The 23575-nt window shown below is 36.3% G+C and overlaps 1 protein-coding gene across 1 annotated transcript in view; it reads left to right on the top strand.

The window, feature by feature from the left end:
* Positions 1-2938: 2938 nt before the first annotated feature.
* The window catches only part of SPATA16 (spermatogenesis associated 16), a 203725-nt gene continuing 183088 nt past the window's right edge, over positions 2939-23575 (top strand). The window contains 3 exon segments of the mRNA XM_090285969.1: positions 2939-2946; positions 3256-3371; positions 3374-3885. Of these exon segments, the coding sequence (XP_090142095.1) occupies positions 2939-2946; positions 3256-3371; positions 3374-3885 (636 nt within the window).

Here is a 23575-nt window from a genome sequence, read left to right as displayed (position 1 = left end):
AGACGCAGAATTCAAAACACTGGTGATAAAGATGCTCACAGGCTTGACAGATATGCTTGAGTATGGCAAACGCATAAGGGAAAAAGTGAAGGCTATGCTAAATGAAATGAAGGAAAACCCACACAAAACCAATGGTGAAGGGAAGGAAACTGGGGTTCAAATCAATGATTTGGAACATAAGGAAGAAAAAAACAGTCAACAAGTACAGAATGAGGAAACAAGAATTGAAAAAAATGAGGAGAGGCTTGGGAACCTCTGGGACAACTTTAAATGTGCCAACATCTGGATTATGGGGGTTCCAGAAGGAGAAGAGGAAGAGGAAGAAATTGAAAACCTATGCGAAAAAATAATGGAGGAAAACTTCCCAAATTTAGTGAAGGAAATAGACATAAAAGTCCAGGAGTCACAAAGAGTTCTGGGTGAGCTGGACCCAGAGGGGACCACACCAAGACACATCATGATTAAAATGCCAAAGGTGAAAGACAAAGAGAACCCTAAAAGGAGCAAGAGAGAAGCAGAGAGTTGCATACAAAGGGGTACTTATGCGACTATCAGCTGATTTTTCAAAAGACACTTTGCAGGCAAGAAGGGACTGGCAAGCAATATTCAATGTGATGAAGAGCAAAAACCTATAACCAAGACTACTCTATCCAGCAAAGCTATCATTTAGAATGGAAGGACAGATGAAGTGCTTCCCAGACAAGGTAAAGCTAAAAAAGTTCATCATCACCAAGCCATTATTATATAAAATGTTAAGGGACTTACTTAAGAAAAAGAAGATCAAAATTATTAACACTAAAATGATAATAAACTGGAGGGGGGTGCTGGGGGGAGGGGAACAAGGGGAAGAAAATTGGAACTGTTGTAACAATATAATCAATAAAAAACATAAAAAAAGAAAAAAAATGATAATAAACTCACAACTATCAACAACTGAATCTAAAAAGTAAAAACAAAATCCAACTAAGCAAACCAGAGTAGGAACAGAATTATAGGTGTGGGGATCATTTGAAGGGTTATCAACTGGGAGGGGGAAGGGGGAGAAATCGGGAAATGGTGTAGGGATTAAGAAGAATAATCAGTTGGTACGAAATAGACAGGGGGAAGTTAAGAATATAGGAGAGGGTGAAGCCAAAGAACTTATATGCACAACCCATGGAGATGAACTAAGGGGAGCGGGATTGCTGGAGGGAAGGCGGGTACTGGACAGAGGGGAGCAAAGGGGAAAATAATTGGGACTATGTAACAACATAATCAATAAAAATATACTTTTAAAAAGTACAAATTGGTAGTTACACAGTAGTCATGGGGATTTCAAATAGACATAGGGAGTCGTCGGCAGCCGTCCGTCTTGAGAGACGATGGTGTAGCTTCTTAAGAGTCTATCTGCACCGCCGAGAATGGCTGTGCAGTCCGACTCGGGAGTGACACGGTATCTGTCTCCTCCCGTGTTGAATCGACATCTTGCGATGACGCTGGAGTGTCCTCTCCAGTGAAGCTGAAGCTACAGAGCCTGGGCAGGGTGAAATGGAGGGTCTGCTGTTGCCCATGCAGCAGACCCCCCCCTCTCTTCGCAGCTGAAGGGTCCAAGGGAAAGACGGAGTCAATACAGCTTGGCTTCAGGTGCGCCGCAGGAGTTGCCGGTGTTGACTACAACGTCAAACCGCCTTAGGGACTCCGGCTCCGGATTTTCTGTCGGGGTTTACTCCCTTAGCCTTTCCCCTGAAGAGGTATGCCGCAAGGCAGCGGAGGTTTTTTGGAGTCAGAGTTTTCCTTCTCTGATGTGCCCTGACTGGAAGATCGAACCAGCGACACTTAGCTCGCAGGCCTAGGGAGTATAGTCAATAATATTATAATAATTATGTATGGAGCCAGGTGGGTACTAGACTTATCCAGGGGATCACTTTGTAAGTTTTATAAATGTCTAACCACTATGCTGTACACCTGAAATTAATATAATATTGAATGTCAAGTGTAATTAAAAATAAAAAAAGAATTACTGGGTGAAAGTTCACAGTTCATTTTAAAGGTTTTCTATAGAGAAACTGGTGTCTTTCAAACAAACAAATGAAAGTGATCAACACCATTAACGTAATTATAAGTTTTGAAAAGCAACTCAGACTTTATTGTCCATCAGGCTCTTTTCTCATTGTTATCATATTCAGCCCTCTTTCTTGCATTTTTTCTTCTGTTTGAGTAAGTCTGCTATTAGCTCTCCTATTCTATAGAGGAAGGAAGTACCCTCAGGATAGGAGGCAGTGAGTGGAAGTTTCAGGAGGAAACAGCAATACAAGTTCTGCTAGTGACCAACAGCATGATTGGGATAAACAACTTCTCATCCTTTAGTTTCTTTGAAAGATGTGGTGTTTATTCCCATTTATGCTAGAGTTGTTTCCAGGACATAATTTGATAGGTGAAAGAGTTTTCAAAAACAAGACCAACCATACTACATAATTATTACATCTTAGGACTTTTCCATTTTGAAACTAATCTAGACACAGAGATAGTATGCAGAAACTTTTGAATCAAAAGACTGCTAGTTATTTTTTGAACATTAATGATTTAGGAAAATGCATTGTCTTCATATACAGTGTTGATGTCATTACTGTAGCAATATTAATACAGTGAAATCAAGGTAACTATGTAGCTCCACATTAATGAAAGGTTGAAGGTCATGTTCTTGTGCTTTCAAGTCAGGTCTGAATAATAGTTATCTTTAAAATGGTTTAAATTTGACATTTTCATTACTAATAGAAGAAACAAATTCAGGAAACATTGTGCTCACAACATTTCTGAGAGCTTTTCAGGGGAAGCAACTGTGGTTTCTTTAAAGTCTATTATGCAGGTTAGCAGTATATTTTATAATGAGTTCTAGACCACCTGCCTTTCTCAGGAAATTAATATTGAGATGGATTTTTTTTTTTTTTTTTGGTACTCAATGGCTGTGTATAAAGTTTTTCTATTTAGTGAGTTTGGATACCTTATAAAATGTTCATTCAGTGTTGTTCAACGATAGATGGTTATTTTTAAAGATATTGTTTAAATGTGTTTTTGACAAATGCTTGGTGAATTTTAAGATTGAAACATGCACTTCCTTAGTAAAACAGCAGATAATGTACATATAGTTTTACTTTAATGGCAATAAGTACCTATAATGAATAAAACAATGTTTTAAATAAGTTTGACTATAGTCTTTTAAACTATTGGAATTTCAAAATGTTGTTTTAATTATTTTTCTTCTTCTAACCCCTACAGGAGTTTTGGTGGGGAAATCAATAGATTCAGGAAGCAGCAGAGGTTGGCGAATACAGTACATAGGGTGTATTCTGATCAGATGGTTCCAAAGATAAACACAAGCAAGAAAATATCCACCTGAGCAAACCACCCAGTATCCTGGAAATACCACAACAGATTAAGAAAAGCTGTGAAGATACACAGATAGAAATCACAGTCAAAACAATAAAAATGGCAAAGAGCATCAAAGAAAAACAAAACAATGATTTAGAGAAACTGGCCTTTAAAAGGAAGGCAGAAGGTGAAGAAAAGACAGCCGGGAGGAGAGAGGCAAAGGTCATGGAACTTGACTACCCATTGATCCCCCTGCCTCTGCCTCACATCCCCTTAAAAAGCATCATGGATGTGGAGGTGAAGTTGGTCTATGTCGATGAAGAGGATGTGACCTATGAGTTTGTGGACTCCTTTACATCTACTGGGATTCAGCCAACATGCCCAGCAGCTGAAATAGTAGACCCTTTGCATGTGCCTACGTTCAACTTTGTGCCCAAGATTGACAAATGGCTTCGGGTAGCCTTAAAGGATGCCAGCCTATGCTACAGACAAAAGAAATATGCCGTGGCAGCAGGACAGTTCAGAACAGCACTGGAGGTATGGGATTAAAGAAAATATAGATTGGTGAGAGGAAGCTGTGAAATGAAAAGTCGTGATTACATTGAGCAGCTCTGACCACACTATAATGAGTAGTGATCTTGGGGAGAAAAGTATTGAATGATAGGAGGATAATGTGGTTCCCAGTTTACATAAAGCAAATGAGATATGCCTGCAAATTAAAATACCTGTGCGCACTTGACATGCAGAAGTCACCTGAAGAGCATACTTCATGCCTTTTCTCTCATAACAAACCCTGAAATGAATGCTAACATATAGAAAAGTGCAATTAGTTTTGTAATGTAAATGTACAGCTATAGAAGCCATAATGTTTTATTACAGTGGTGGTGGGTAGAATACAGATCCTCCAGAAATAGGCAGTAAATGAGTATACAAATTGTCCTCTTGATGTAGTCTTCATGATTAAATGTAGGCATCTTTACTTTTTAGCATGGGCTGATAACTTATACACAATGCTTATTAAAAACAAAGTAACACTGTTTTACTTTATCATCAAACTTCCTTCTCCTCCCCAGCCTAGTGAACTTTATAAATAATGATTTTTCTCTCTGCAAGCAGGTAAGTTGGTCAATATATTGGTATAAAGAAATAACCTGCGGACTAAAATAAACTTGAAAAACACAAAATAGTAGTAGGAATAATTGCTTCATCTCATGACTCACTGAGCCTATAAAAGGATCCAAGAGTGGAACTAGAAGTCCCATTGATCTAGCTCTATGGGAGAAATGCATATTTCATTAACTACAAAAAAAAGAAAAAAATCAGTGCATTATCTATACATGCTGGTGGCCATTGGAGATATAATAAATGAGGTAAGACATGGTTCCTTCCCTTTAGCAGTCTGGTGCGGGACACAAACCAGTAAACAGTTAAATAAAGATGGCATACATGAGTAGTGATTGATCCACCATGGTACAGAGGGCGTGGGGCAGGAGCCAAAGGTGAGATGTTTGTGATGGAGACTTAAATGGTAAAGTATTTTCACTGTTACTTGAAGGTTAAAATGACTACATCTACAATGAATTATAGTGGACAGTACTAGACATGGTGCCCCCAAATATTTAAAAAGAAACTCTAAGCAAAAAAAATGGAGGCCCAAAGAGAAATGAAATGATAAGGTAGAACACAAATAAATACATCTATAAATATTTCTTTCCAAAAAAGGTTTATCTACACAAAGAAGGGAAATGATGTATTATGTAAAAAATACCAAAAAAAAAAAAAAAAAAAAAAATCAAGCTATCCACAAACCACTGATAATGCTCTGTTGTCCTTTGAGCTAAGGACCAGAAACCTTTGGCTGAGAGAAGGGTGTTAAAGAAAGACTTCAGGAAGACCCCTGGGCACTTCTGCTGGGGCCATTTTCAGCTGAATTTTTCTTTTTTGCATAGTGGGGAGGGCAAGGTTAAAGGTGTAATTGTATAGATTAAAAAGTAATCATTTTGGCAATGAAAAAAGAAAGAGATACGTAAGAAAGGATAAACTTAGAAGGGAAAAATATCTGCGTTATCTGAAAAAAATATGCAGTTTTTTCATAAAGCCCAGTGTTCAAAATTGTAAAAATTGAATCGGGTTTTAATGGCCCTGAGAGGTACTTGTACTGGAAAATACTTGTGTTCTGATTCTCTCTTATGCGCACTCATTCTTTACCTCCCACCTCCCTCCTTCTCCCTCTCTCTCCCTCCTCTCTCTCTCTCTCTCTCTCTCTCTCTCTCTCTCTCTCTCTCTCTCTCTGTCCAATCCCTCCCCAAAGTGTTTATGTAAGTGTTGGATGCTGACACTAATTACTGGTAATTAACAAAGGTAATTATTTTGAGACCAAAACTTAGCTTAGACATCTGGTCTAGCTTTTGTCTCATTACCTTGGGAGTTAACTTTGAAATCGTACCTAGGATGTCTCTTAATAAGCCAAAGCTACTAGGAATAGAAATGCTTTTTAACTTCTTTAACCCTTTCTTCTCCTGAATTTAATTTCTCCCAAGTTTAACTTCCTCAATACTGAGTGTTCTCAGGTATTAGTTAATGCATCTCTCTCCCCTCCTTAGGTCCTAGCATGGTTTTGAATAAAAGAGAATGGATGACGAAGACTGAGGCATAATGATAAGAATCATACATGAAAGACAGATGCATCAGTGACTATTTGTGTACATTAAGATTAGATTTGGCTTCAAGTGACAGAAAAAAAAAGTGTCTAAAGTAAGAAAGAAGTTTATTTTTCTTGCACGTAAATGTAGGTAGAGAGGGGCAGGTATGGTAAGATCATCAGGGTGCCAGATTCTGTTTTATTCTTTAAGATGTGGCTTTGACCTCATGATCCAAAATGAGAGCCCCAGTTGGTGTCATTGTGTCCACATTATCTAGACAGGCAGAAGGGGGAAAAAGGAAGGACAGAGGCACATTGTGTCTCTATAAGGACACTTCATAGCAGTTGCGCACATCATTTTCATTTTTTTCCTCATTGATCAAAATTTTAATCATGTGGCCACACAAACCTCCCAGAGAAGTTGAAAAATGTCTTTATTCTGCATGCTCCTAACATTCAGGGGTCCTATTACTGAGGAAGAGGGTAGAAGAGATATTGAAGGATAACTAGAAACTTTCTATTAGAGCGCTTGTTACTTGGGAGGCATCGTGAAGCATACAAAATGGTTGCCAAATGGGTGGTATAAAGACAGCTGTTAGGCGTATACAGAAGACTGGTTGTGAATAAAGTTAAAACCACAAAGAAAAGGAGAAAAGTAAAAATTGGGAAAGACTCTAGAGCTCTGTCGATATTTGTTAATTGACATGATAATTTCCAGTGCATGTAATAATCCCTTTAGGAATATTTTGCTTATATCTTAGTTTCTTTAGACTCTTGACAAAGTATTAACTCATGTTGTTTTCATAATATCGTCACTAACCCGATATGGAAGTTTATCATAATATTTTATAATAATTAACATAAAATAATATGCAATGATTGAAAAGACAACAGTTTAGCTTCCAAAAAGCATTCAACTTTATTTAGTCTTTTAGGGTTTCAGAACACAGGAGGAATTTATTAAGTGTCCTAATGAAACTTATTCTGCTATGCTTTCTTTTATACAGTGTAGTTATATCAGTTTTATGGGTAAGACCAGTCCTTAGCTCTATGATCAAGTCATAAATCTTTGTTACATTTTACTAAAATCAGTCATTTGCTCTTGTGTTTGTATTCACTTTGGAAGTCAGACTAGTAGGGCAAAGATGTAAGCTAAAGATAAAAACACAAGTTCATATTAAATTATATTTTCATGCCTAGATGCTATTCCCTGTAATTTTTAGAGGACAAGTATATAAATCCACTTACTAAAAAAATAGTAGGGGTTATCTATAAGGAAATATATAAGATACTGTCCTCATGTGATTGTGTTTGCATATTAGGTAATACACACACTACTTTCAATAAATTAGTTAGCTCTTAGTAAAAAGGAAAAAAAACTAATTAATAAACATTCACAATGCACTTTCATAGGAAAGGTAACAGCTATTAATAAAGACCCATAGGAAAACTTAAAGGTGGGGGAATGTACTGAGCAGATTTCCTTGTCACTTATAAGAAAAACACTTATTCTAAGAAGTTCTTCTAAGTTTGTGGCATGCAACCTAAACAATATCGTCATTTCTACCTTACTTGTAGGATTGAATTAGAATTAAATCTATACACACCCTTAAAAATTCACAGCTTCAAAAAATCCCATTGAGCCAGACAAAGAAGATAGAACACAGCTTATTCCTTACCAAATGGAACTTTGAACTCTGATTTCATCATGTAGGAACCCCTTGAGGTACTAATTTTTTTTTTTTAATATCTTGGTGCTTCAGTCACTGATCTGTGAAGTTAAAGTAATAACACATTTATGGAGCTCTTCCTACAGGTCAGATACTGTATTTTACATTCTGGGAATGTTTACATTTATTATTCCATTTTATTCTCACAAGCTTATGAGAAGGGACTACTATTATTCTTGTGTTACTAATAAGAAAACTAAGGAAGAAATGTTAAGTAACTTGCTGAACAAGGGTCAACAGCTAGAATTGATAGAGCCATGAGCTGACCCAGGGTAATCTGGCTCAGAGCTCACCAGCTAAAACCACCCTGCCTTTGCTACTCCAACTTTGAGTTTGTTGGAAACACAGAATTTTAGACCATGCCAGACCTGCAGAATCTGGATCTGCATATTGACAAGATCCCCAGTTGTCCTTGTGCACCTTGCAGAGTGAGGGACATAGCACTCTGTGATGTGCCAACATGGAACAGATTTGCCCTCCCATTAAAACGTTGCAGTTTGGTCCCTCATTTAAAATGTTCTATGCCCCTCACTAATTTCATAGCAAATAATTCCCTGTTAAACAATCTTTTTCTATAACAATGGTTTAGAATTTTTGGATTTAAAGGGCCTGTAAATTTTTCTTTTAAAGGTTAAGGAAGAAGATTGCCATTGTATTTGTATGGTGCAAGAACATTACATAGATAACCATCTATTACCATTATTATTTCATAAATATATGGAGCAATTTACCACCAATGAGAAAGAAAGAAAATAGTGCATATTCACAACATGAAGGATTTTTAAAAGTACATTATATTTTTATTTTATGGAAAGTTGACTAAGTGTTTTTTATTTCCCCTTGAATCAGTAAAACATCAGTCTGAGAACAAGCTTTTGGGAATCCCTGTTGTAGAACACAGTCCATTTATGGTAAACACTAGGCATCCAGGATGACTGAACCTGCTCAGGGCCTTCTTATGAGATTACTTCCAGTGTAATGGAATTTGGTATGAGGCAGGTCCATTTGGGAGCCCATCCAAGGGGGTTTATTTAATGAAGTAGCAAAGATATTTCATTACAGGGCAGCCTCACCTATAATTGCTCTGCTGAGAATAATTCTGTAGCAAATCTCTAGGGCATAACAATATGGACATCCCAGAAAGCTTAATTGAAATGAATTCTAACACAGATAGTTCTTAGTGAAACATGATCAAGAAATCAAGAGTTCGCCAAATTTTCTGAGCACCATAGCTATCTTTTTATACCTCTGTGGATTTGCATGTGGACCTAGTGTGCACTTCTTAACTCCTGTGGGGTCCAGGCCCTTTTATTTAGGTAAACATCACAACAACTCTCAAGGACAGATATCATCCCTGTTTTACAGATAAAGAAGCAGATGCTCTGAAATGTTTTTTTGTTTTTAAAGACTACGACCTTAAGTGCCACAGCTAGTTTGTGGGAGGACTGAGACTGAATTAAGGTGCCCCAATTTCACATCTGGAATTCTTACACTATTGCTTTCCATAGCTTAAAGTGTGTAATTATTGCATAAGAATCTTGTTAAAACTGCAGATTCTGATGGGTTAGGTCTGTGATGGGAAACCAGGGGCCTCATTTCAAAAAAGCTTCCAAATGATGCCCATGCTGCTAGTCCAGGAACCACTCTGAGCAGCAAGGATTCATGCCACATGACTGGTAGGTTCACAAATGCCTGCCACCAACCCTTTAGCAAGTTAGCACTCAAGACTTCCATATACTATCTAGCTCACACAGCTCTGGGTGGCCATGTGGGTCCAGAGCTGTGACGGACAGTGGACCAAATCTGGCATTAGATTATCTGTGCTTCATTTGGATTCTGGTATCTTTGCACTTTCCAAAGCTTTGTAACTTTGGAAAACTTCCTTAATCCCTCAGAACACCATTAAGTAGGAATGATAACAAATGCCTGACAACAAAGTGCTATCACATAGAATTGAAGAGCATGGTGAACTCTATATTCATGTACAAGTTGTCATTGTACTTCTCAAGCACCCCATTTCTCTGTACAGTATGTGTTTAACTTAAAACTTTAACAGCCCCAAGGATTTTGCCTAATTCAGTGTTTATCATCATTCATAATTGTTTTAATCCATCTCCCTTTTCCCTTTTGATTATTATTTAAAATGTATCATCTTCCTTTAATGATATTTGAAATTCAATCAAAGCAAAGGGTCAAAATAGCTCATCACTTTCTACTCTACCCCCCATTTCAGAAGCAATTATCTAAATCAAACACTATTTTGAACTATTAACTGCTTTTGACAAAAATATAGGCTTTCACTGTAACGTACAAATTGTGCTAGAAATGATTCACTTTTTCTTAGTTGTCAGGTATAAAGTGACTTGAACTTTGTATATTCAGGATTAAACATTTCAGATTTTTACTAGATAGTTCCTACCTTTGTTCTATACAAGGACATCATAACTAATAAGTATTTAATAACAGATTGTTTGATGCTAGCAAATTTACATAGCAGAAAAATACAAGATGGATACCTCTCTTAACCTCAACAATAAAATGATAAAATTAGATCTATCTTTATAATTTAAACACTAATTAAATGAAACAAATCTCAAGAAAAGCATTTTATTATAATTTGCCATTATAAGAAAAAGGTATTTTAATATCACTAACATTTACTGGATTTTTCAGCCTGACATAGTGCTAAATGCAAAGAGTGCAGATACAAATAAAACAGGGTCCTTGCCCTCAAGGAGCCAAAGATTAGAGGCAAGCAATGGGGCCCTGCTGCCTGTGTTACAGGGCTGCATCTGCATTTTCTGGTTACACCTTTTCTTTTCTTTTTAATTTAGTATGTCATTACTTATATCTTAAAATATTTCTTTTTCTGCAATGTGTCCTTCAAGTGGATATTGAGAAGGACTTCTAACATTATTTCAATGCAATTTCATTAACTCCGGTGACCATCGTCCCAATTCCAGTGGAATCAAAATGATTAAGAGAGTTGATTTTGGTTAAAGGAACACAATATTTTTCAGGTTGAGTATTGTTAAGAAGGGCTGGGAAATGGGAAAATGATGGGCCCCTGTTATCCTGATGGCCCGGATCCTCTGCGCACCCCTCATCCGACTCAGCTGACCGCTGTTAAGCCCTCTCCCTTTCCTGAGTGTGAGCGGCTACTGACACAGCAAGGAGCGGAGGAACAATCCTCCTGTGTGCTCAGCACCCATAACATGGGAGACCTTGTGGGATTAGATGTGGGGGAATTAAAAGGAGGGGAAGAATGGAGAAGAGGCAACTGAGGCTTGCAAGGCAGGCATTGGGTATCTCAAGGAGTACTGATTTTCCTGTAGTGGTGAAGTGTGGAAGATGGGCGAGTAGGAGAATCTTCAAGAAATAAGACTATATACTGTAAGTTGTATCCCTGTACAAATGAAAGGAGAATTACATTTTATATAAAAACATTATGAAACTCATAGACTCTTGACATAATTACAATCACCTAGGGAAGGTATTAAATATATGTGGACACCCAAATTCTTCCTCAGAGAGTCTGATACAATTCTCTGGATTCAGAAAGTGGCCATGCCTGGGGCACTGTTATTCTAAGTTCCCAGGTTATTTTATCAAGCAGCTAACAGTTGAGAATTGCTAGCATAGAAGACGCTCGTCACTTCCTTCTTCTTTAAAATCACCTATGACAGGTGTTAACCCATATGTGCCTTTATAAAAGGAATTAAGAGAGCTAATAGCTAAACATTCTAAAGCTATTTAAAAACATTAATAAAAATTTCATTGTCATGAAAATTCATAGTTTAGGAATTTAACTTAAAATAATCACATATTTACTTAAAAACCAAATTAACTTAGTGACTACATTCTTATTAACACTGAGAAATAGATTGTTAGTAAACTCTACTTGGTGGTTAGTTAGTATGTGTCTCTGAAATATTAAATTTGTTTTATTAGTGATGAGCTCACAAAAATGAATTATAATGTTAATCCATAGGAAGCTAAGTAAGATCTTTTTAATTGGCAGGATTATTGCCATAGTTACAGGTGGTCGTTACGGGTTTGATTCTAATGACAGTAAATGTTAGTGTAGTTTTTAAATATAGTTAACTCTGTTTACATTGTTGTGAATCAAAACCCAATCAACTTAGTCACTGAAATCCTACACAACTTGTTATTCCAATTGATGATTCCATGTTGCACACAAAACATGAGTCTTATCAAAATAATGGATAATGTTGCCCAACACTTCTCCCACTTTATAAATGTATTATAAGGTTTCCAAAGTCAGATGAAGTTCAGAACAACAGTCCTCTCTCTTCCTTCACCCTTTTCCAGCCTCCATACACAAAGTAGTGTAGATTTAAACAGACCCCATAGGAACTTAGAAGATGAGATCCACTTGACTTTATCCAAAAAAAAAAAAACAGTAACAGAGTGAGGTTTTTGTTTCTCTTTTGATTCAGATGGTCTAGAAGAAAGTTAAGAGAAAAGTTATTTCAACATATAGTAATTATTTGTTTAATCCTTTGGTTGCCTCATTTGACATTCACTAAAATACAGAAGACTTTGTTTTCACCTGGGACTTTATTCTGTTCCTATCAGAGAATAGGATCCAGTTAGGCAGGGGGTAATTTTTTTAAAAAGAAAACACATTTTTATTGCGCTGTCTCAGTGTGGTTTCCTTATTTTGTATGAATTGTTATGCATACCTAGAACACTAACAGAGTGCCATTACCGAGGTATATTTTATATCTGAAAATAAGGAACTTCTGGAGTCCTTAATTAGTCTATGATGATGGTGATGATGATGATGCTACTAACCTGTGAACAATTAAGCATTGATTTTTGTGGGGTAAGTTATACCAAGAAATCAGCCACAGATTATTAAGTTACCACTTTCTCATTAGTTTCTTTCTTTTTTATTATTGTTCTATTACAGTTGTCCCAATTTTCCCCTGTTGCTCTATCTACTTGTTGGGTATCATGGGGGTAACAGCACAGTATGTGACAGGGCTTTGGTTTTCAAAGAATGACTCAAGCCGTAGACAAAAGTGTGCAAGTACATGGCAATTCAGAATCTATCAAGTGTCAGTGATGGTTAATGGCTTTGTAGAATGAAGGTTTAGCATGAGAGAGGTTGATGGAGTTTGTGCTACACATTTATCAGCATGAACTCTACGGCATGCCCTTTACCTATGTTAACTCCTTTATCGTCTCAGTAATGCAGTGGGCTAGGAACTATTATTATTCCTTATTAAAGAGACAAAAGTGCATAAAGTACTCATGAAAATGATGAGAGGATCTGGGGTAAATTTAGGGATTTCACTGGACATCAAAAATAAATAGCTGAATGGAAAAGTGGAGTGGCTAGAGGAGATGGAAAATGAGTATGATATGTGAGAGGAAGATCACTAACAGGATGGAGAACTTGAGGAAAAATGATAAAACAAAAAGACAGCAAAGAGAGGGGTGGGCCCGAGGAAAGCATTATTATCAAATAAGGGCATATTAATAAAGCCAGATTTCAAATGGTCTTAAAAACAAGATAAAGGAAATATGTATTGAAGGCAGTAGAGACATTCTTGGATAGGAAAGTAATAATGTAAAAGAAAAAAAAAAGAAATAACTGAGAATCAATGACAGAAATATTGAGTAGTTACTACTTTATCAATACTATGCTGGTTATTATGGAAGCTACAAGAAAGTATAATATTTGAACCTCCAAATTTTAGCTCTTTATCTTTTCTTATGTTACATCTGAAATATAACTATATCTTTTTATGATAGACATTTTATTTGCCATAACACAAATGTTGATTTTAGGGGAAAACAGCCAGAGGGATGAGAGTCTGAGGGAACCAGAAAGAGAAAACTCCAGAGCAAAACAGGAAGGAGGTAGAAAGTACAGGGTAGACTGGGGAGAAATGAAGCCGGAAGAGCTAGAAGGTTGTCAAGGGGCCACTCAAGCTTATCACAATCTTGAACATTACCTAGTAGGTAATAGGAGGCCTTCCAAAAGTATTAATGTGGCAAATGGTAGAGTCAGATTTTTGTTCTTGTTATATCACTCTAGAGTATATAGAGCACAAACATAGAGCTCAATCTCTGGGTTATAACCTATTATAGGGGTGTGAAATCAATTTAATGGGTTGTAACCAGCATTGTATTTAATTGAAATTAAAATAGAATAGAATAAAATACAATAGATTAGAAATAAAGTCCAACAGAAAATATGAGCTCATAGAATATTGGAAGATAAGTTTTACTTTGTGAGAACATTTTTGTATTATGTATTCGGGTATACCTATATCTATCTACAAATAGAAATATAGCTAGGGAGAAGGGAGAGAAATAAATTAATTATGTGTGCTCTCTAGATTTGTGTGCATGTATTTGAGTGTGATATAAAATATATTTCTTACTGTAAATTGTGGTAAAAAATATTTGAAAGTCTCTGGTGTAGAGGCAGATTTGGAAAGGAAAATACTGGAGACCATTAGGAGGTTATACCTGTGTTAATCTAGTAGAGGTAACTAAAGGGCAGAACCAGTATAAAAAGGAGAAACCAAATTAAAGGAGGAGAGGAAGAAAGAAGGAGGAAGGGAAGGAGGGAAAGAAGAAAAATGTTCACACCTTGGTGGCAGATGAGAAACAAAGAAGCATTCCTAAGGTACAAAGTGCTACCAACTCAGAAACATGAGCACATTTAGAGGTAAAGTGGGCGACTGTAGCTTTGGCTGCGTTTTGTGTGAATGCTGATGGCAAGCTCATTAGAGCAGTATATTTGCCAACCAGAGCCATGTAGGAAGCACAGGGAAGAGTTTATGACCAAAAATAGACATTGATGAATCATTTGTATAGTAGGGAACAGGGACGAGGAAAGAATCCTGGAGAATGTGAACAATTAAGAAAGGACTATCTTTCAAATTAAGAAATGATGAGACTAAATTAAGAGGAAACTAAGAAGTAACTCCTTATGGACTGGAGGCTTTGGGAAAATAGCTAGTTACAGAGTTTCTAGAGATAGTGCTAAGAGTGAAAAAATAACCTCTTTGGCTGTCAGAGGTCTATAGATAGAACAATTTAAATAGTTATCTCTGCAACTCAACTAGGAAGACTTGCTTCCTCAAAAATGGAACAGGACACACTTTAGCAAGCTGGGAGATGAGATAATTTGAACCTGAAAGTTAGTCTAACCATGTTCACAAACCCCATGTTTAGGATGTGGTAAAAAATTTAGCATAATTTGTACCTTGAAACTTCACACATGGGTACAATTAGTCTTTGCACTCATTATATGATTGACCATAGGATACAATCTTAGTGACGTCTGTTAAAAGAATGAACAATCATCTGAAACACCTGATTTCATTGCTTGTTATCAAGGGAAAACTGTGCTTCTGGGACATAGTCTTTCTGAACAAAGCCAACTGCCAGAAGCAGAGGTGGGACTGGCAAGAGAAAAAAATGGGCACAGTGTCCAAAATATTTACTTTGAATAGATAAGACTGTGGCTCAAAGGGAATATAGAATGATGGGCTTAATTTCACTTCTAAAAAAATATGAAGCCTGGACATGATCATATTGAAAATGCCCACAGAGAGGGAGAATAAAAGTAATGAAAAGGTGATTGAATGTGTGAGATCCCCAAAGAAGTATGATAGGATTGGGGCCCGGAGACAGAAGGAAAGGTCAGATTGAACACATGGAAGCCTGTTCTACTGAGATAGGAAGGAAGAGCTTTTATGGGTAGAGGGTAAATTGAGAGAATTTTTAGCTTAAATTTTTTTATTTGAGGTGGAAGCAGTTTAGGAATTTGAGACTTGAAACTGAACACTGGACAGATGACAGAGACAAATTTGACAAGGGCTAATAGGATGAAAGAGATTCAGGGCCTCTCAAGGGAGAGGGAATGGGAATCTATAATGGTAACAAACTGAAAAGTTACATGATTTTCTACAGTGGGTCTCTGAAAAGCCCAGAAGTTTTGATTGACTCAGACTTGAGGTTTTCATGAGAAGGATGGAAGGGAAAAACTACTGTCTTAAATGTTGACAGAATGGTCCTAATGGCAGATTGTGGGTCTGGGCAGGATAGCAATGGGACAGAAGAGAACTGTCAGGCTGAGATACAGAGTGCTTCAGGGACTGAAGGTTAGAGGGTGGGGTAAAAGGGAGTGCAAGAGCTGAAAGGCTAAGTTAGGTCAAAAAGAAGTACTGGTGTATAAGATTGGCAATGTCAAGTTCCATGGGATTGGGTTGCTAAATTAGAAAAATGGAGGACTTAAGGAGTTTAAAAAAAAAAAAAAGTGAGAGGCCAGGATGTTTGTGGATGACGGTGAGAATTATCTGGAACTGGATATCCAAAGTCACTCAGGACAATCCTGGGACAAAGAGCAAAGAGGAACCATAACCTAGATGTCAACTTTTAGTAAATGTGGGGAAACATGAGGAGTCTGGAGAATGACGGAGTTAGGGTAAAATGGGTAGCTGACGCAGTGCTGTGCAGTACTGTGCTTAGAGACAGGAAGGACAAACACCTCCTCCAGACAGAGGCTAAAAGGACTGTGGGCTCCTTTGAGGCTCAGTTTGTATTGAAGGATGTGGATAGAATACTCAACTTCTTGATTAACTGAATGTGGTGATTGTTTTACAGTGGGAGGGGTCATGTACATGATAGTAGCAGCAGTTAGGGGATCAGATTTCAAGGGGGAAGCCACAGAACACAATAAGAATGAGATTTTGGGGGGTGTTTCATTCAAAGAGGGGCTGAAATATCCTTGGGGCATCAAATATCAATTATCACTCTCCTCCATTGTGACTGGTCAATGGTCTAGCCCGGGTGAAGTTCAAATGTAGCCTACTTGTGCTTAGTTTTCTTGGACGTCTCAGCAAGCCTTAGTACGAAGGTGGAAAGGGGGAAGGAAGTTTCCATATACAGTGAAGCGTAAAATAATATCCTTCTTTTTAGTTACTGTGTCATTTTTTCCCATGTATGTACAGCACTAATCAAAAAACAGTAAGGGTTATTATAATTATGTAAACTGGTACAATGATAAATTGCTTTTATAACACACCTTTAAAGTTAGTCAGCAAGGTTGTTTGTATATTTTGGCATGTTCATTTATATTTATTGGATTTTCTTCTTGTTTTTGATATTTGAAATATTACTGAATAATTCTTTATGACTACTTAGGAGGAAACATATCAATACATATAGAGGTAATCACATCTTTTTAATGAAAAAAAGTCACCCTAATTTACCTCGAGTGTTTTAAAATTTAATTTTAAATATTGATAAATTGGAATTCTCAATGGCTTTGTTAACATACTGTGTGCTGTTTGTGTGCTCTGTGCTTTTAGTACATTCTATTTGAAATGCTTCCTAGAGCCAGGTTTTAGATAAGGGTGATAATTATTTATTGGCATGAAAAGTTGTAAACACAACAAATAAATGTTTTAAAATACCAAGCAAAACAGTGAGAAATGGAAATTAAGAAAATAATTATTATTTGCACTTGCTGATGTCCTCATAAGGTGTGGATGTGAACAGCTGGTAACTTCACATCAGGTCTTTTTATTTTAATCATTCTATAACTTTAAAAGTTCACTCAGCAACAGACCAAAATAAGATGCCCAAAATAGTTTAAAGTAGCCCAAACCTGACACTAATCTCAGATTAGGAATGAATGGATTGCCCTACCATTTGTATGGGGATGGGAACAGCACTCTGTCAATATTAGCCACTTAGGCAAAAGAATTAAGTAGAACATCATGCTCTCTAACACTGAGAACATATGTCATCTTAGAGTGCAGGGAGCTATCACTGGCACTAAGGGGCCTGCTCAGCATTCTTGGCTCCCACAGAGGGTTTTTCACAGATACTTTAAAATTGAGTTATTGTATATCTCCCTCCACTCCAGTGCTGTGAATGCTGAGAGCACTGTCTAAAGCAGGTCCCACTTGCTAAGTGATGGGTTTAGGCAGAGTTCTCAGAGGGGGCGTCCAGAGGACACGATCTTATACATAGGGATGTCCATTTAAGGCATCACACAGTTGCTGCCACCGCCGTTTGTTCATAGAAGCTGGCAATGGGGAATATGGAAAAATGAAAAGAATACCAAGAAACTTAGCTGAAGCTAGAGAGAGGTGTAGGTGGCTGTGATAGGTCTTTGACCTCCACTTGACTGCATCCTGATGACAGTAACTAACAGTGGAATCCTCAATTCATTCATCTGGTCACCCACACACAACGTGACTATCACAAGTGGAAGCTGTTCTGTGCTACTTACTGCTTTTGTTTTATGTATTTAAGTATATCATTTATTTTTGCATAGGTAATATATTTATATAGCTCAAAATTCAAGAGGTACAAAATGTATACATTAAAAAATCTTCTTCCACCCCAATCCTGTAGCCACCCAGTTTCCCTCTAAATGGGTAACCATCATTTGTCTTTTACATTGATAAATATAAGCAATATGGTGGTATATAATATTCTTTTTGTAACTCAACTTTTTTACATCAAAACACATATTAGAGGATATTCTCTAGCAGGGAGTATCACATTTTCTTCTCTTTATTATTGCATAATATTCTACTATATTAAAGACATATTCTCCACTGATGAACATTTGAAGGTTTGGGGGTTGGTTTTCTTTCTTATAAATAGTACTGCAATTTAAAAACTTGCACACATGTCATTTTTTACAAATGCAGGCATATCCTTAAATTAGAATCTAAGAGTTGGCACATTTAAAACTTGAATAGTTATTAACTTTAATAGTTATTTGCCAAATTACAGTCCCATCAACCATGTATGAGAACCTATTTTCTTTTGCTCTCACTAAACCATCGTATTATCAAAGGATTTCTTTATCTTTTCAAAAATAATAGGTAAAAAAATCAGAATATATGACAGATTTGCATTCTCTTATTATGAGTAAGTTAAGTAAGCATCCTTCTTATGTCTTAAGAGTCATTAACATTTCCTTTTTCTGTAATATTTTTATTTCTACATCTACTATTTGACCCCAGGTTTCTAATGGGTTGTTGGTGTTTTTCTTAATAGTATAATGGTTTTAAATTCCAGACAAGTCTGAAAAGTTCCTTTGGGGCAAGTAAGTTTTTTTCTGTTTAATTCTGGCAAATTTCTGCAAGTAGAAGAAAACTTCCCCTTTTAATTTGTGTTGAATTATAAACTTGTAATAGAACCCAATTACCATCCTTGAGTAGTGCCAGGGCTGACCTGAGAGGCCATTCCTTACAGTGTGAAGTAAATGTCTCTAAAATGAAGTGCATGCTTATAATTTCAAGAAATGGGATAGTAATTAAGCAATAATATATAGAAAAAAATATTTCTAGTCTATAAAAATCAGAAAGGCCTTTATTAGTTGTAAAGTTCTTGAACAAAAGCATTATTTCTCGTATATTTGGGAGACTGTAAAATCTTTGGCAATTTACAAATTATTACTTGAGATTGTAACATTTTATATTTTGGTATTATTTCTATTGCACCAAGTCTAGCACTGTCCTTTCTCCTAGTAAATTCTGAGAGGAAAAATATGGTAGGTGTTAATAGCTTGCTAAAGGTAGATTTCACCTGAACTGTTCCTCTAATTATGTGTTTTATAGGTAGCATATGGTAGCACAGTCATATTAATTCTAGGTGAATTTTTTCTTGTTAAATTTTGTTGAAAGTGCTACATTTTAATTAGTGTCTGGTATAAACTATTGATTTCAAACAGGAAAATTATTTAATTCCTCCTACATATTTACTGTAGAACAAGAAATATAAAAACTATCAATAATGATACCCAATTTAGAATTCTCTCTGACTGCTGGCAGTGATTTGATAGAAAGGCTATTTTTCTTCCATGACATCAGAAGATCATTGCTGAACTTTGAGTATCAACTGTCTTCAGTAATACTGCTTTTTTCCTAAATCTAAGATTTGTAGATAGATCACAGATACATAGGTAGATTTTACAATTTTTTTTTATTAATTCTTCATCTCTAGGATGTAAAGAAGAGCAGAATTGTGTTTTTTTCACTTTTACACACACACACACACACACACACACACACACGTACACATACATAAAAGTTTTCTACTATTGTCCTGAAATCACTTCTATTCAAAATTTTAGAAGCATGGTCTTAAAACTGTCATTTGCTTTGTTGTTTGTGTACTTCAGTCAAGATTTATTATGTTGTTAGTATGTGCCAGCAGTTTTCTTACTACACCTCCTTCAGTTCTCACACCCACCCAAGGAGATAGGACTATCATTATCTCCATTTTTCAGATAAGGAAACTAAGACTCTGGGAAGTGAAATAATTTGCTTACGATCACCCTACCAGTGAGTAGCAGAGTTAGAGCTTGAACTCAAGCCTAGATGATCCCAAACAGATAGCAACTATAACCACTATACATACTGCCTTTTTAGCAATGGAGCCCCTTTTCAAATAAAACCTTACAGAGAACCATGAGTGATAGTCAAAATATTTTATAAGCAACATAGCCAAATCACTGAACAATCACTAAAAGGGCATACACTAATCTGAACAGATGCCTACAACAAGCGGCTGATTATGAGCTCAATATATTTAGAAAGATAAAACAAAGCAGTTCTGAAGCTACTATGCAGGACTGTGACTCACCTTGTGACCTGCCCATCACACTCTTTTTGAAAAAGCTTGTTCTATTCTTATTTGTCCTTCCAACTTCAATCTGACAGAACTGGGGTTTGGTATTAAAAGAAAAAAAAATTTCTTATAACCTCATTCTGTTTGTATTACTTCATGATTTAATATGAGATCCTATTCTTATTTGTACTCTTCCTAAGTCATTGGAGATAAAGACATAGATTCATTCAAATCTCTTTAAAACATCTTTAGACTAGACCTAGTTCTAATTGTTCCAGTATCGTTTCATAGGAAACCTGTCTCTATACATTTTAGCACACACCTGCTATAAAATATATGTCTGTTCTTTATGATCATTTACTGAGTGTTTACAACTATATGTTTACAACTTCCCAGTGTCTCAAAATTTCTTTCCTTTTTAAAATGTTATATAGAGACTACAATGGCCAAAATGAGATGTGGCTTTAAATATGCAGGATGCACTTATTTAAATAGTTATCAGGTAGACTTCACAGTGGGAAGATGACCCTTGGATGTCACTCTTACTGTGAGAAAAATCATACAAAATCTAGAGGAAGGAGTAGAGGACAAGCCTAGCAATTGTGAAAACCGTGTATTGGGGCTTCAATACAACAGTGATTGAGACAGTACTTCAATTTCTCTTTTTTCAGAAGGTATTTCTGGTGGCTTATGATACAAAAAAACACAGCTAAAATAAGAGCAAAGGAACACAAATAAACAAGGAAATTGAATAGAGAAGGGGCAGAGAAAGTAAGATGGGAAAGAGGAAATTGAGTAAATCAGAAAGCCTATTCTATGCTCCTTGGAACTCCAAATGAGCACAAAGTTGTATTTTGTGATTACGAGGAACCAAGGTGAGCAGAAAAATGGAATTCATTTGCCTAGCCCACATTTACTAATTTTAAATAATACTGATTCATAAGAAGATAAGTCTTTTATTATTATTGTAACTCTAAAAAACTAGTGCTGCATACGAATCTATATAAAGAGTATCAGTATCTTTTGAGGTCACTCATTTGGGAGTGTAAATAGAATTATGGGAGCATGCTATTCGCAAAAGCAATGGCTTTGTTTTTATCTCAAATGCATAACCTTTGCAAGTTTTTATCTTGGGGTGTTACATAGAGAATATGATCTTAATACTTATAGTACCATCATACACATATTAATCTCTGGAAATTTTTATTTCCTAATTCATGACATTGAACACATTTGTATTACATGCCTTTTCTGTGCCAGAAATTGTGTTAGGCTCTGGGGATGTACGTAATCCAGAATAGACATGTTCTCTCCCTTTATGAGAATTCTAGCTCAGAAATGAAAATAAAATGTGGTGTGTGTTCCAGTGAGGAAAGAATTAGATGCTATGACAGTACATGACATTTGACAGCATCTAGAGCTGTGGTTCCTAGATTTTTTATTTCATGAATCAGTACATTTTTTAAAATGAGGATCAAGACAGGTTGTCAAAATTTTATTAACCAAAAAAAGATATTTAAAAGAGAAAAAAGGAGGAACTACTGCCTTCTCACAAACATAATTTAATTTGAAGGACAATTTAAATTAAAAATGTAGGAGGAACATAGTCTTAGAATAAAAGGTGGGCTTTCACCAAAAAAGACAACAGACAAAGATCATCATCAAACTTAACCTAAAATATATGTAATGTTTTAGCTGCAGAAAAATTATAACAAAACCTGGTTTAACTATAATATGTACAGAGTACTACAAAAAGTATAGTACTATGGCAAGTAATAACTAGAGGGGGTTACTTCAGAAAGAGAGAACAGGGAACTTCACTTTAAAAAGGTAGAACATTTATGAGGCCCAAAGAATAAGCCTAAGTCATATGTGTACAAGAAAAAAGCCCAAACTTTCCCTGTCAGAAATGTTTAACACTTTCCCTTCTGTATTATTGTGCTACGGTTGCTATAAAAAGTAATCACAAATCTAGTGGCTTAAACAACACAATTCATTATCTCAGAGTCTCACTAATGAGACTCAGTAGACTAAAGCCACAAGGTGCTTGTATGGATGTATTCCTTCTGGAGGCTCTAGGGTAGAATCTGTTTCCTTGCCTTTTCCAGTTTTTAGAAGCTGCCTGCATTCCTTACTCATGGCCCTCTTTCTCCATCTTCAATTCCAGTGTAGCATCTTTAAATCTCTCCCTGACTGTGACACTGACTCTTTTGCCTCCCTATTTCCTGAGGATTCAAAGAACCCTAATGATTTCACTGAGCCCACCCAAATAATCCATAATAATCTCCTTATTTTACAGGTACCTGATTAGTAACCTTGATTCCATCTGCAACCTTAATTCTTCCTTATCATGTTACATAATATTGAGTTGGCCAAATGTCCATATGGTTACTTTTTTTCATAAAATAAAAGACCAATAAAGTTATTTTCACCAATAACTTTATATATTGATTTGGATATTTTGAGTATGCCAGCTATCTCCTGCATGGTATGATGTTGATTGTTCTCAATTAAAGTCTTGATTTGATCACTATCAACTTCAACTGGTCTACCCAACTGTGGAACATTGCCTAGTGAGAAATCTCCAGCACAAAACTTTGCAAACCACTTTTCACATGTTTGATCAGTCACAGCACCTTCTCCATACACTGCACAAATCTTTTCTGCATTGCAGTTGCATTTTTACCTTTCTTGAAATAATAAAGCATAATATGCTGAAAATGTTGAATGTCTTCTTCCATCTTCAATATTAAAATAGGTACACAAAATTTCCCAATTTTGATTTTTTTTAAATGCACTCTAAAAATTGTCACAATATAATCTAACAAGATTGTTTTGGATGAAGTTAAAGACAACTAAGTGCTACTAGAACCAGATGAACTTTTTTGCCAACCCAATATTTTCACAGGTTCCAGGGAGTGGAATTTAGACATCTTTGGGAAGCCATTAATTTGCCTGCCACACCCTCTGACTAATGAAGACCAATGTCTGTGCTAAACTTCTTCCTTCCGAACTACTGACTTGTCAAGGACTGTGGAGGTTGTGTGATGTTACCTTACTTGCAAACTAACGACAGCCTGCCAGAGTTCATGGGAGGCAATAGAAGACAAGAGACGAACAAAGGGTTTCGTTAGTCATGCCACAGCAAGCAGCATATGCATCATCACATTTGCATCAGCTCCTCTTCTCTCCAAGTCCCACGGGGATGAGTCAG

The sequence above is a fragment of the Furipterus horrens genome, unplaced genomic scaffold (assembly GCF_987537825.1).
Source record: "Furipterus horrens unplaced genomic scaffold, mFurHor1.1.pri manual_scaffold_1, whole genome shotgun sequence".
NCBI classification, from domain to species: domain Eukaryota; kingdom Metazoa; phylum Chordata; class Mammalia; order Chiroptera; family Furipteridae; genus Furipterus; species Furipterus horrens.
Note: the sequence above shows the minus strand (reverse complement) of the source record. Positions and strands in the feature narration are given on the sequence as shown.